This window comes from Loxodonta africana, chromosome 1 (assembly GCF_030014295.1).
Source record: "Loxodonta africana isolate mLoxAfr1 chromosome 1, mLoxAfr1.hap2, whole genome shotgun sequence".
NCBI classification, from domain to species: Eukaryota; Metazoa; Chordata; class Mammalia; order Proboscidea; family Elephantidae; genus Loxodonta; species Loxodonta africana.
This window is the reverse complement of record NC_087342.1, coordinates 213,249,078-213,264,747: the sequence shown is the minus strand read 5'-3', so window position 1 is coordinate 213,264,747 and position 15,670 is coordinate 213,249,078. Positions and strand designations below refer to the sequence as shown.

The 15,670-nt window shown below is 38.0% G+C and overlaps 1 protein-coding gene across 14 annotated transcripts in view; it reads right to left on the bottom strand.

Annotated features, from left to right (window-relative positions):
• Positions 1 to 15,670, bottom strand: part of UTRN (utrophin) — a 616,684-nt gene that overhangs the window by 342,521 nt on the left and 258,493 nt on the right. For all 14 annotated transcript variants that reach the window (XR_010323082.1, XM_064291826.1, XM_023551169.2 and 11 more), the window contains 4 exons: positions 12,693 to 12,884; positions 9,129 to 9,301; positions 5,638 to 5,788; positions 4,296 to 4,471 (listed from right to left, as the gene is read on the bottom strand). Coding sequence is in view for 13 of the 14 variants with exons in the window: in XM_064291826.1 (XP_064147896.1) it covers positions 4,296 to 4,471; positions 5,638 to 5,788; positions 9,129 to 9,301; positions 12,693 to 12,884 (692 nt within the window). In the remaining variant the exon portion in view is untranslated. The remainder of the gene's footprint in view (positions 1 to 4,295; positions 4,472 to 5,637; positions 5,789 to 9,128; positions 9,302 to 12,692; positions 12,885 to 15,670) is intronic.

The following is a 15,670-nucleotide window of genomic DNA, read 5'->3' as shown; positions in this document are numbered from 1 at the left end:
AGGAATTTTAATTTCCAATGTTTCATAACCATGACTAATTTAGTGTTTAAAAATACATTTATGAAAGAAACTGACATTATCAAGTAACTTCAACATATTTTAGTCTCAAAAAATTCTCATCTGTGCATTAGCTAAATATAATCTACATCTTAAATGTTATCCCTAAGAGTAAAAACATGTTATGAATTCATATTCAAATAGTAGATAGCAACTGCTCACTAAGGAATAACACCATAAGATGCTGAACTGCGCAAATATTTAAGTACAGGCACTCAATACAGAAACAAATTGAACCATGTGGTAATTTTCAGTGACTCTGGTAACAGTACATACACATAAAAGTTTGTAAAGCTCCAAGGTGGCCCCAATTTAAGATCAATTATAAACCTGAAGTGAAGTGTAACATGAATCTGTGAAAACAAATACTGTTTTAATCAAAACACAAGATATTAAGAAAGAGATACATTTTTCCTTTCACTTCTAAAAAATGAGGTTCTGGGAACAATAATTACCACACTCTACGAAGATCCATTTGAAAATCTTCAGGGGAATTTATGCATTTCTCGTTAATACCCTGCCAGTAGGTACATCTTTTTCCTTAAGAAGGCCTAGGAGATAGATCATTTCCAAGCTAGATGTTTCTCCATGCAAACTCATTACCAGCCCGTATAACATCCTATAGGATCTCAGCTTGGAATCCCACCCCTTTTTCCCTGAATCCTCCTCCCCAGCTACATCTTTGCAGATTTCTTACGTGGCCATGCTAGTTCATACCTCCTCACCTTTGCCTGTTCTACTTCTACAGAAAGCCCCAGAAGGAAATTATGGGAAATTCCTATAAACGCTTCAAAATTCACCTAAGTATCCCTTCTCTTTGATGCCTCTCACACCTGCCTCTGTGACAATACTGCATCTTACCCATGATGCTTTCCTTAATCCCACTACCTCATTTCTTCTTTAAACATGTTTCCTCTTCTTAGTCTCTGAGCTTCTTAGTCCTATTTGTATCCCCAGTGCTGACCACGAGGCTCAATAAAAGTTGATCAAATCCATCAATCGTTGGCCAAATTCAGCAACAACATGCTGGCAGGATAAATTCTAGGCTAACTTACAATTATAGGAATAGATATCTTGAGTGTTTACCAGGAAATAGGGCATAAACATTTTACAAACATTGTCTCATTTAATCCTCACAACAATCCTCTAATGAAATATCGCGTTCTCATTCACAAGAGGGGAAAATTGTGACCATAGAGCTCTGTGGTCTTGCCAAGTTTGTACAGCACAGTGCTTGAGAGCATAAGATAGTGCTATCACTCCTGACAAGAATTCAGACAAGTTACTTAACCTCTCTCTTCTGAGTCTCAGTGTCCCAAGCTGTACAATGGGCCTAATAGTCCCCACAAAGGATATTACCAAAAAAAACAAACAAACCAAACCCACTGACGTTGAGTCAATTCCAACTCATAGCAACCCTATAGGACAGAGTAGACCTGCCCCCATAGAGTTTCCACAGAGCTCCTGGTGGATTTAAACTGCCAACCTTTTGGTTAGCAGCTATAGCTCTTAACCACTATGCCACCAGGGTTTCCTAACTATTATCAGTGAGGATTAAATGATGCAATGTATAAAAAAAAACAAACCCATTGCCACTGAGTAGATTCCAACTCATAGCGACCCTGGGGAACAGGGTAGAATTGCCCCATAGAGTTTCCAAAGAGCATCTGGTGGATTTGAACTGCCGACCTTTTGGTTAGCAACCATAGCACTTACCCACTACGCCACCAGGGTTTAGGCAATGTACGTGAGGTGCCAAATACCATTTCTCTGCTACATGGCAATCTCTTGACCAATTAGTCTTGCAGCCAAAACATACAAAATAATAGCCAATAAACCAGTTGCTGTCGACTTGATTCTGACTCATGGCAATCCCATGAGTGGCCAAGTAGAACTGTGCTTCGTGGAGTTTTCAATGGATGATTTTTTTGGAAATAGATTGCCAGGCATTTCTCCCAAGGTGCCCCTGGGTGGACTCAAACCTCCAACCTTTCGGTTAGCAGCCTAGCCCGTTAACCATTTGTACCACCCAGGGACTCCACTCAAAATAACCGATGATATTAGTCTGTAAAAAGCAGCCAAAGACCACATCATACTTGAATATTTCATATCACATTATAATACTGGACTTGATAAAGTATTACAATGGCCTGTAACAAAATAATACTTTATCATTAAAATAATACATCATTTACAGAGTTAAAATTAAGGGGAAAAAATTTTTCTTGGGCTTCTTAACCCAAAACTACCTGTCTTGGATTGAACTGTGTCCCCCCAAAATATATGTCAACCTAGTTAGGCCATGATTCCCAGTATTGTACGGTTGTCCTCCATTTTGTGATTTCCTATGTGTTATAAATCATAATGTCTGCCTGTGGTTAAAAGGGAATAGGGTGGGATTGTGACACCCTTGCTCAGGTCACATCCCTGATCCAACGCAAAGGGAGTTCCCCTGGGGCGCAGCCTGCCACACCTTTTCTCTCTCAAGAGATAAAAAGGAAAGGGAAGCAAGCAGGAAAGGTGGACCTCATACCACCAAGAAAGCAGTACTAGGAGCAGAAAACGTCCTTTGGACCAGGGGTCCTTGCGTGGAGAAGCTCCTACTCCAGGGGAAGGCTGATGAGAAGGCCAACAGAGAAAAAAGGCCTTGCCCTGGAGCAGACGCCCTGATTTTGAACTTTTAGCTTACTTTCTTGTGAGGAAATAAACTTCTCTTTGTTATAGCCGTCCACTTGTGGTATTTCTGTTACAGCAGCACTAGATGACTAAGACACTACCATTAATTAAAAAAAAAAAAAAAAAAAAGGTCCTTAATGATACGGAATGTATTAGGCAAAGTAGAAATCGTCCATTAAATCTTGACTCTCTCAGAAAATAATTTCAAATAATTTTAAAGTACTATATAAAATAATACAGATAACACTGAGTATCGTATTCACTAGTGATGAAACTGGTTTGCAGCCAGAAGACATGCTAATAAAATCTGGGGCAGTGTAACATCATCTAATATTAAAAAGAAATAATACCTTATATTTATTATATTGCATAGATGAGGACTGTTATTATTCACAAAGCACTGTCATATACGCATAGAACATATGGGACACTGAGAGGAGCCTAGGGAGAGAGTTCACTGATAAAGACTCAGAAGCTCGGGCAGCAGATGAGCCAGTGGGTCCTAGAACCTGAACCCATACCTTCACACTCGAAGCCCAGTAACACACTTTGAACAACTTCAAGCTGCCTCCATATAATCAGCATTATCATAATAAACAGGAATAAAAGTGTGTTTTACTGTTGTTGTTTTTAGTTGCATCAAGTCAATTTTGAGACTCACGGCGACCCCATGTGTACAGAGTAGAGCTGCTCCACAGGGTTTTCAAGGCTATGGCCTTTCAGAAGCAGATTGGCAGGCTTGTCTTCCAAAGTGCCTCTGGGTATATTCGAACAACCAACCTTTTAGCTAGGAGTCAAGCACATAACCATCTGCACCACCCAAAGACTCCTATATGGTGTGTTTTATATGTGTGGTATCTGGGTAGAAAAGTGAGAATAAGGACTGCTTAAAAACTCAGTAAGGGGAGGAACACGGACAGCGGAGGTCTTAAATGTCAGTAAAACTCCTATCGTAATGTAAGACCTCTTTAAAGTGTTAAAAGCAAAGAAGACACCTTGAAGGCTAAGGTGTGCTTGACCCAAGGCATGGTGTTTTCAATTGCCTCATATGCACGCATAAGTGGGACAATGAATAAGAAGAATCGATGCCTTTCAGTTATGGTGTTGGTGAAGAATATTGAACATACATACCATGGACTGCCAAAAGAACGGACAAATCTCTCTTGGAAGAAGTACAGCCAGATTGCTCCTTAGAAGAAAGGATGGCAAGACTATATCTCACATACTTTGGACATGTTATCAGGAGGGACCAGTCCCTGGAGGAGTACATCATGCTTGGTAAAGAAGAAGGTCAGAGAAAAAGACGAAGACCCTCAAGGAGACAGACTGACGTGGTGGCTGCAACAATGGGCTCAAGCATAACAACAATTGTGAGGATGGTGCAAGATCCGGCAATGTCTCGCTCTGTTGTACACAGGGTCACTATGAGTCAGAACAGACTTGAGGGCACCTATCAACAACATCAGACCATAAACGAACTCTGAACTCACCTAACTGTACCTTAAAAGATTCTTCCCCAAATAGCTTCACCCCATGCCCTCAAGTTATCATGGCTAAATCACCTTGACTGCCTAGCCTTCACTTCTGCAGCCACGACACTCCAGCGTTGGTTTAGACCGGCCAGCTTGTCTTTCAAGAAGCTTCCATTTGTGGGGGAAAGTTTCTGTACAATGCCGTCCCCAGTTCTGTTCAGGGCTGCAAAACTGGGCTGGTGGCTGCTGACGCCCTCTTCGAGTTCCTGTAACAGAGTATAACCCACGATTAATTCCACTATTACATTAAACTGCTCTGATACAATGAATTCACCCAGGAATTGTGGCATCGACTTAAGTGTTAGAGACAGGAAGTTTGGAAGGATATTATTTTACCTTCGTGCTTTAAAAGACATTTTAAAACAATACAGTTACATTTCAAAGAAAACACTAAATGAAATTTATTTTGAAATGTAACCCACTCTCATGAATGCCATTAGGTAAAATACAGTGAAAAAGGACAACTGAAAGATTAAAAAATAATAACAGCTGTTTACATTGAAGCATACGCATCAATCATGTTTGATTAAAGTGAATTGCTGATCTTTCAAACATGAGCTTGTAAGCATCTCTTTAAAAAAAAATTTATACCCCACAGACTCTTATGTCCTAGCATATATTAAGTAAGCCTCAGCACACATTCTATTGAGACACTGCTTCACTGCTTCTGCCAATTTTTAAGTCAACAGGTTAAAGGAGTTATTTTAAAGGTCGGATCCAAACACTTATGTGTAATTCCAAAATTAAGAAAAATGCATTAACATGTTAATGACAAAAATAAAAGCATTCTCTAATAAAATATATCTGAAAGATTTAATAAGGAAATATTTTATCAGTGGTAAAATTGAAATTTTGTTTACTCTCTACTATCAGTTTTAAAGACCTATTGTTACCAGAACTGAGCTAGCTCTTGTGTCATATTTTCCTGAGATGGAATTAGACTTACATAAGCAGCTGCCCTGCTACAGCTCAAGAATAATTTACTTTTATGGTAATTATCAATGAAACAAAGAAAAATGAGATACTTCAGTGTCTGCAGACAGAAAACAAAGGCAAAGTAAACATCTATTTTAAAGATCTGCCCTTGAGATAGATTTGGGTACAAAATTTTTTTCAAATCTTATTTTGAGTATAAAATTTTAAAAATAAAATTGTTTTTCACATTAGCCACTGAAGAGTACCTTTTTACTGAAATTTCTTTGTAAAAACCCTGATTAAAAATTTGAAACTGGAACGGAAATTACAAATTGTCTATACTCCTGAAAAATCATCGTATTTGGTCCCTACTTCGGAAAATCTGTCTTAAAAGCCACCTGCTAAATATATATGCAACCTCCTTAACAGAGAGCCCATCCTGTGGCAAAGCACTCACCTGCTGATGTCTCCTGGCTTTCTCTAAATCCAGGCTGCCATCTGGAGCACAGGTGTCAACCAGCAACTGCTCGACTTCGGTTATCCACTGTGTGAGGTCATTTAGGTCACTGTGGAACTGTCTCCACTCTTCCACAGCCCTGTCAGAATAACTATAGGAGGACAAACAAAATAAAAAAGATTTCCCAACTTTTCCAGGACTGCCGAGAAGCAATTTTTCTAAAAAGGGAATTCAACTACCATTTAAACTGAAAGCCCAAGAACAACTTAATTCATAGCTCATTGTTCTATAAGACCAATTTTCGTAGCAAGTTACAGTTAACAAATCCTCTCAGAGAAACGTGCATCACACCAACAGCAAAGTAACCTGCTCCCCACGCTACCATTGCCCCTCTCTCAATATTTTTCTCTCTTTTTCTATCTCTCTGGGTACCTTTCTCTCTCTCTCATGCACATGTGTATGTGCACACGTGCACACAGGTGCAAGTGCGCACATGTGTGAGAACACACTCGCTAAGGCAGCTTTTTAACTGGAGAGACTACACTGAGGCCAAGCAAACTTTGCCTTCTGGCTTGGAAAATCAAGATTAACTAGCTGCAGGCACGTTAACCCACCCAGCTTTATACCCTTAACATTTCAAATACCATGAAATATAAAATATGATTAATTACTCTCTTTACTCAGGAAAAATATCCCAGAACACTTAAAAAGTAAAAAACCCGTTGCCATCAAGTCAATTCCAACTCGTAGTGAGTGACCCTAAAGGACAGAGCAGAACTGCCCCATATGGCTTCCAAGGAGTGCCTGGCAGATTTAAACTGCCAACCTTTTGGTTAGCAGCTGTGGCTTTTAACTCCTATGTCACCAGGGTTTCCACCAGAACACTCAGATCCCAGCTAAAACCAACCCTAAAAGGTCAAAACCCTTCGCAATTTCCTTGCACTCCATGGCCTCTGGGCAACAAGTAATCCTTAGTGTTCCACTTACTTACCTGAACGCAGCACAGCATAGAAGTCCTGGCAAGGGCCCTGAGAGGCTCACTACGGGGCAATGAGCCAAGGGGCTACTGAGATTCTGTTTAAACATGACTCTCTTAGAAATGATAGAAAGTAAAACTCCAGGGTATGTCATATTCGGAACACATAAATATAAAAGGAAATGCTTTGTTGGATTAGGAGTCTAACTTCTTCTACTTATTTGCTTTAGAGTAATGGAGCTGAGAGGGGTTTAGAAGAGTTCTTTGAAATTTTAAATAATAATAAATTTTTTCCTTTTTATAATAAAAATGTTAAAAATCACCAAAAAATGATCGCTGATAATCACTAACCCCTAAATAATGTTTATATTATCTTCTTCCATGAAAGTCATTTTTAAAATTTAGTAAATACTTAATTGCCCTTAGGAAAGCGAAACTCTATGGAGCATGACAAAAATAAGAGCACTTCAAGCAAAACACTACGAGAAGATACTAAGACCATCTGTGTTACCACTTATAAAAATACTCAATAACACTATATAAAAATCACAACTTCTAACTTGAGATTCTACAATTGTCAATACAAAGTGCTGCCAGAAAGGCTGCTCTAAAGATGCAAAGGCTTTGAAAGTAACATTAAACTCAGAAAAGATCAATAACAGTAACAGTACATTAAATTTCAAAAAAAAATCTAAGCACCTCAGCTATGAATTAAATTGAAAAGAGTTGTAGAAAAGGAGATTCATGCTCAGGAAGGGTTTGCAAAGCCATAGCCTCCTCTCTGATTCAGCCAGGCTGTGTGGGAGGCAGGAGAGAATCAGGACGGACAACAGACTTCCAGAGAGTCAAGGGGCTCCAATGACTCTAGCCACTGCATGACCGCTTTAGGAAGTGTGTTAAACTTTCCCATCCTTGGTTTAGATTTGAACTAGAACAAAGTAAGTTTTCCAACTCTGGAGTCCCTGGGTGGTACAACTGGTTAAGTGCTTGGCTGCCAATGGAAAAGTCGGCACTAATACTCTAACTGAGCTTGCTATCCTCCCCTAGACACTCACGCTACCACCTATCTGCCCTCTATCTAGGAATGGCATCATTACCTAACCTAGGATGGAGTCCTGGTGGTGCAAAGGTTAAGCGTTTGGCTGCTATCCAATAGACTGGTGATTTCGAACCCACCCAGTGGCTTCAAGGAAGAAAGACCTAGCAATCAATTCCCATAAAGATTATAACCTAGAAAACCCTATGGGGCAGTTCTACTCTGTCGCACAGGGTCACAGTAAGTCGGAATTGACTCAACAGCATCTAACAACAACAACAACAATTTACCTAGGTCCATGAGACAAAGACTTGGGTGTCATTCTTTACTCTTCTCCCTTCCTTCCTCCAACATCCCATTATCACCATATCTTCTTGATTCAACTATCCAGGTAGTTCTCGAATTTTCCCCTTGGTCTCCACTTCTGTAGCAATTTCCCTAGTCAAACTACCATCATGTGACAACCACAAACTGGTTTCCTTTAGTCTTAACCTCAACCAATCCAGTCAACAACGAACAAGCTGTCATTCCTTTGCTAAAAATATTGCAATGGCTCCCCATTGTTCTCAGAAGAAAATACTAACTGCTTGATATGACACACAGAGATCCTTCATAATATGGTCCATTTAGATCTTTCTGGTCTCATCTCTTTACCATGAGCTCTAATTCTAATAGACTATTTTCATTTCCTCAAAAGCATTACACTCTTATCTATGACCCTCTGCAATGTTGTATTCACATTTTATTTGTTTTTCTACTACCTACATAGCTCCTGGTGAAAAATTACCAGTTTTAATTTCCACCTATTGATAGCCATGGTCAAAACCTAGTAAGAAGTCTCAAAATCATTCTATGAAACAGAAGATTATAAAAAAAGAGTTTGGGGTTATTTATAGATTCCAATTATCTGTAGTTTGGTCTGTTCTCCACCAACATTAATCATCAAAAGTGTGGAGAAATTAAACATTAATGAAAATTCTTTTTAATTTTTTCAAACGAAACTGATGCTATTTAGATACGAAAAACTCAAGGTGCTTCAATGTTTTCAAGCGATTATGCTGTAAATGGTCATCTATATCTAAACTCCTCTTTCTCTAGGGAACAATACCCCTCACGATCGATTGTTATTGTTGTTAGGTGCTACTGAGTCAACCCCAACTCACAGCAACCCCATGTGACAGAGAGGAACTGCCCGAGAGTGTTTTCGAGGCTGTGATCTTTACGGGAGCAGACTGCCTAGTCCACCTCCAAGAAAGAAGCTCAGTGGGTTTGAATCACCAACCTTTGGGTTGGCAGGCAAGCGCTTAACCGTTGCGCCACCAGCGCTCCTTTCACAATTGATTAAATAGGGCAAACTACAAGGGTGTGAAACATGTTCTCGTAAGTCTACACATGACCTTTTTCAAAGCCCACGAACTTTAAGTGGTTTTTCAAAAAATTAAATATTATTTTAATTTACACGTATTTTTTTACACGTACCCTTTACGATCATTGTACATTCTATTAACTCTGTCCCATTTTGCATTCAACTGAGTAAGCGTATCCCCAATCTGAATAGCTTCAGGTCCAGAAGCTTCAAGGATAATGTCTGGTTGCTTCTCATGAATGACTGCAATCTGCTCTCCAAGTTTGTCCAGTTGGTCTTTGATATTCTGCAAATATATTTTCATACAGTAACAAAATCCAGTATAGAAATAAAAAGAATAGCATCTCAGATGAGCAAAAATTTACATTGCATAAGACTAATTTAAAATAACATTGAGGTATAATAATTATTGCTAATCAAACCTGGAAGCATTTTCTTAAATCATACCCTGTTAGCCAAAGTGTGAGGAATGCTAAATAATTCACTAATGGGAGGAAAAAGAAATCTTCACAAATGTTTAAGGTGGCATTTTTATAGGTCATGTGAAAAGCTTCAATCATATTCTGTAAAGGTAATGAAACATTTCACACTGGGATTATTTACATTTGCAAATCCTAATAATCATAGTTTAAAAGACAGAAATAAGCTATCAAACTTTGCAAACTTATCAGTCATTTTGTTGTGATTTTATACATAAATACAATCAAAATATATGGAAAACTTTAAAGGGATTTAATAGTGTTATGAATTAACTAACAAATTCCAGATCTCTACTTATCTTACAATCAACATGCCAATTGAAACTCCATCAGCCAATCTTAAATCATTATAGATGGCAGGAAAAATACTGACAATATATATCAACTGACAATCAAATTTTTAAGAGAAGGATATGGTTTGTATATGTGTTTGATAAAAACTGTCTTTGACTTTACAACAAACTAATAACTATGTACAGTTAAAAATCCATATCTACTTTAAAAAATTAAAATTGTTACATAAAAGACCTATAAAAAGAAAACTACAAAACACTACTGCAAGAAAACAAACAAGACCTACATAAATGGAAAAGCATACCATCCTCATGGATAGATGGGCTCAACATTGTGAAAATGTTGATCCTACCCAAAGCAATCTACAAATACAATGCAATCCCAATCTAAATACCAACAGCATTCTTTAAGGAGATGGAAAAACTAATCATTAACTTCATGTAGAAAGGAAAGAGGTCTCAGGTAGGTAAAGCACTGTTGAAGAAAAAGAACGAAGTAGGGAGCCTCATGGTACCTGACCTCAGAACGTACTATACAGCTATGGTAGTCAAAAGAGCCTGGTACTGGTACAACGACAGATATATAGACCAATGGAACAGAATCGAAAACCTACATGTAAATCCATCCAACTATGGTCACCTGATCTTCTACAAAGGCCCAAACCCCATTAAATGCAGAAAAGACAGTCTTTTTAACAAATAGTGCAGGCAAAACTGGATATAGATCTGTAAAAAAATGAAACAGGACCCATACCTCACGACATACACAAAAACTAATTCAAAATGGATCAAAGACCTAAATATAAAACCAAAACCTATAAAGATCATAGAAAAAAATATATATATAGGGTCAATGCTAGGGGCCCTAATACATGGCATAAATAGTATACAAACCATAATAATAATATAAAAACACCGAAGTTTTTTTAAGCTAGATAACTGGGATCTTCTAAAAATTAAGCAAATGCTCATCAACAGACTTCACCAAAAGAGTAAAAAGAGAGCCTACAGACTCGGAAAAAGTTTTTGGCTGTGACATATCCAACAAAGGTCTATTCTGTAATCTATAGGAAAATCCAACAACTTTACAACAAAAAGACAAATAATCTAATTAAAAATTGGACAAAGGATATGAATAGACACTTCTCAAAGAACACACTCAGGCAGCTAACAGACACGTAAGGAAATGCTCACAATCACTTGCCATTAGAGAAATGCAAATCAAAACCACAATCAGATACCGTATCACCCCAACATTACTGGCACGAATCAAAAAAAAACAGAAAATAACAGATGTTGGAAAGGCTGCGGAGAGCTTGGAACTCTTATGCACTGCTGATGGCAATGTAAAATGGTACAGCCATTGTGGAACACAATATGGCGCTTCCCTAAAAAACTACACATAGAAATACGATAGGATCCAGCAATTCTACTTCTAGGAATATATCCTAGAGAAATAAGAGCCCTCACAAGAACAGACATATGCACACCCATGTTCACTGCAGTATTATTCACAATAACAAAAAGATGGAAACAACCTAAGTGCCCATCAACAAGTGAATGGATAAACAAACTATGGTACACACAATGGAATACTAAGCAACAATAAAAAACGATGATGAATCTATAAAACATCTCACAACATGGATGAATCTGGAGGGCATTATGCTGAATGAAATATGTCAATCATAAAAGTAAAATACTATATGAGGCCACTATTATAAAAACTCTTGAAAAGGTTTACATACAGAAAAAAACTATCTTTGATGGTTACCAGGGAGGGGAGAGGTAAGGAGGGAAAAACACTAAGTAGACAACAGATAAGTGGTAACTTTGGTGAACAGTAAGACAGTACACAATACTGGGGCAGTCAGCACAACTTGACGGAGGCAAGGTCACCGAAGCTTCATAGACACATCCAAACTCCCTACGGAACCGAATTAATGGGCTGAGGGCTAGGAACCATGGTGTCAGGGGACATCTAGCTCAAATGGTATAATATAGTTTATAAAGAAAATGTTCTGCACCCTATTTTGGTGAGTAGTGTCTGTGGTCTTAAAAGCTTGTGAGCAGCCACATAAGGTACTCCACTGGTCCCATCCCATCTGGAACAGGAAAGAATGAAGAAAACCAAAGACACAAGGGAAAGATTAGTCCAAAGAACTAATGGACCACAACTACCACAGCCTCTGCCAGACTGAGTCCAGGACAACTGGATGGTGCCCGGATACCACCACTGACTGTTCAGACAGGGATCACAACAGGGGGACCTGGACAGAGCTGGAGAAAAATGTAGAACAAAATTCTAATTCACAAAAAAAGACCAGACCTTTGTTAACCAAAGTCATAAGACACTATGTGCACTGTTTAATGAGAAATTAGTTTGTTCTGTAAACCTTCATCTAAACTAAAAAAAAAAAAAAAAAAGACCAGACTTACGTCTGACAGGGACTGGAGAAACTTGGAGAGTACGGCCCCTGGACAACCTTACAGCTCGGTAATAAAGTAACTACTGAGGATTACCCTTCAGCCAAAGATTAGAGGATTAGATAGATCCATAAAACAAAATGAGATTAAATGGGCACAGCAGCAAGAACAAGAACACAGAAAGGGACAGGAAAGCTGGTGATGGGGAACCCAAGGTCGAAAAGCGGAGAGTGCTGATATGCCATGGGGTTGGCAACCAATGTCACAAAACAATATGTGTATTAATTGTTTAATGAGAAAATAATTTGCTGTGTAAACCTTCATCTAAAATACAAAAAATAAAAACTGTTGATATATTTCATTAGTGAACACAAGAAAGGTTAAAAGTGATACATCATCTAAGTGGGTACAATAACAAGGTCCTTGCTTTATTTCTTCATTAACTGCAGCTTTCCAGATCTACTGCTTAGAGATTTACCTTTAGAGAATCTTCCTGAAAAGAGAAATCTTCATAGACAGCAGTGTTCAGCTCTGGAGTATTAAGTGACAACTCAATATCATCCATGGAGTGTAAAACTCTGTTAATTTCAACAAGGTAATCTGCGGGAAGAGGCGAGGATCTAACTCTAGAAGCGAGTTGAACTGTTTTTCTCTGTTGAGTAGGGATTGCCTGTCAAAACACAAATAATAATAATGTACACATGTTAAAATATTCCCCTAATGAATGATAGCAAATTGAAAACATACAAGACTATCTCATGGATGAACTGAATACCATGAACCAAAATCAAATTTTTTCTTAATTTTGTATAGTTTAAATATGCATTGTTATAAAAATCCTTAACAACCTCTTTTCCAATTTTTATTTTCAGCCTGCTGTTAAACATAATTATCATAATAAATGAGTTAGTGCTGGACTGGCTTTTCTTTAAGACCTAGTCCATCTATACTCAGTTAGTGAATGAGAAAGCATAACAACTCCTTTTCTGAGCTGTTGAGGATATGAAAACATTTGCAGATCATAAGATTCTGCATGAAAATAAAATACGCTGATATCATTATTTCACCCAATTTTTAAACATCACATTTAGATTAAATACTTCTGATCTTACTGCTGAAAACACAACCAAGTTAAACATGTATACATAACACAACATAATATAACATGTGACGTGCAGTAAGAGTATATCCAGGTAATTCAATATATAACCTTAACCTTTGAGAACAACATTACAGAGGAAGAATACCCTACATAAAACAATAGGTCCTAAAGTACCAAAATCAGACAAATTCTACACTGGATGGACTACTTATTTGCCTGAATAGCATTTTCTGTATCCCCTAATCAGAGCTTTCTAAATCATGAAGTGTTTCTAGAATGGGCCACTAGTCCTTAGGACCTCACATCCTTTACTCCCAGATGGCTACAATTTAATAAATGTGTTAAAGACTCAAGGAAGCTGCCTTAATTCGTGTGCAATTAAATGGCCAAACTGCAGCTACTCATGAATTCAGGTAGCTTCCTTGACACTGTTGCTTTCCTAAAATTATATTCCTCTACAGATTAGAAAATGATCACGGACACTTGCTCACTGAGTTAAACAGTTATCCTGAAAATGTTTACATTCCCTAAATAAAACCAAGACTCAAGACTAAAATCTAGTCAAAAACATGATGCTGAACCCAGAGATCTGCATTTATTTGCCTCCTAGAATTTGCTTTAATTATTGCTCTCACCAATTGAATGGCAGTCCTGGGTAGCCAGGTTAGAAGCAAGCCTGTAGATTTCCTACCTTTTTCCACAGGGTAAATAATATTTGTCCCTAGTATTAATTTTATTATCCTACACCACATGTTCAAAGACTGGCCAGAAAGTATTTCTAGGCATTTACCTGTACGTTTAAGGCAAACTGTATTTTTTAAGCGCTTGGCTGCTAACCAAATAACCAAAAGGATGCTGAACTCAATAATGTGTGTACCTAGAAAATAGTTTTGAATAAAACAATGAGAAATATTTTTTAAAGTAGAGAAAAAGTTTTTTAAAAAGCTTTTTTCAGATTTTATTTTAAATGGGCCAATTTTTTTTTTTTTTTGGAAGATCACAAAATTAGACACAATATTTCTTCCTTTTAACTTTAAGAAAAAAAAAAAGACTCCATGACAATATTTATAGATTGAATAATCATGTAGTGCAAATGGTTAACATGCTTGGGTGCTAACCAAAGGGTTGGAGGTTCAAGTCCACTAAGAGGTACCTTGGAAAAAAGGTCTGGCGATTTACTTTGGAAAAATCAGCCAGTGAAAGCCCTACGGGCCACAGCTCTACTCTGACACACACAGGGTGGCCACGAGTCAGAGCTGAAGCAGCAGCGACTGGTTTCTAATCACGTAAAGGAGTAAAATCAGGAACTGGGAGCCACTCTCCTACTTGGCTTTCCCATCTTTGAACCACAGCATCTTTTTGAGAGGTCATTTATTTTTCAAAGGCCAGAAAAGGTTCCAGACATTCAACTACTTGATACGTGCTTGAAGGACATTAAACTGTGTAGTGCTTTTCTCATTTAGCATCACTAGACATGCCCTGGGTGGCGCAAACGGTTTGCACGCAACTACTAATCAAAAGGTTGACAGTTTGAACTCACCACGGAAGAACCAGGGAAGAAAGCCCCAGTAATCTGCTTCTGTAAAAATTACAGCCAAGAAAACTCCATGGAGCAGTTCTACTCTGTGACCCATGGGGTTGCAGTGAGTCAGAACTGACTCGATGGCAATAGGTACTGGGTACTAGACATATGCTAGGTTTGTTTTTTAGTCACTTTTAGCACTGCTCGAAGACCAGGAATCCTGTGCTTTTTCGTAGTTAAACAGCAGATCACCATCCTTACACACTGCCTGTATCTGAGGCTTTGGGGTGAACTGGGGAGATCAGTGGCATTCTAAATAGGAAGCTCCAAGTTTAAAAAAAAAAAAATCCTATTCATTAAAACTCTCTCTTTTTCTATTCAGATGCTACAGACAATCTTTCTCTGAGCCTCTATATTCTTGCAGAAGCAGCAAGGCAGTTCAAGATTTAAGCATCTGCTTTCTATATTCCCAAAATAGATTTTTTCCCAGGAGAGTGAGTGATCAATCAAAATGCCCTTGGGGGAAAAAAATGTCTTGGAGATCCAACCCAGACTCTGCTTCTAGAGGATTTTATTTTTGAAGAGGGCTGCCAGGACGCAGGAATACCAAACACACTCCAGGTTAGTACTAAAATTAGAGAGCAAGGGTTATATGATGTGGCTCATAACATACACCAAATGAAATTCCAGATAGATTAAGGAGTTCACATTAAAAGATGTTTTATAAAAATTTTCTAAGTTTCGTTTTTATCAAACCATAGGAAAAACTGGAACTAAACAGAATGGAATATTTATCAAGTCTCTGGAGGAGTCTGGACTTTCTCGATCGAGA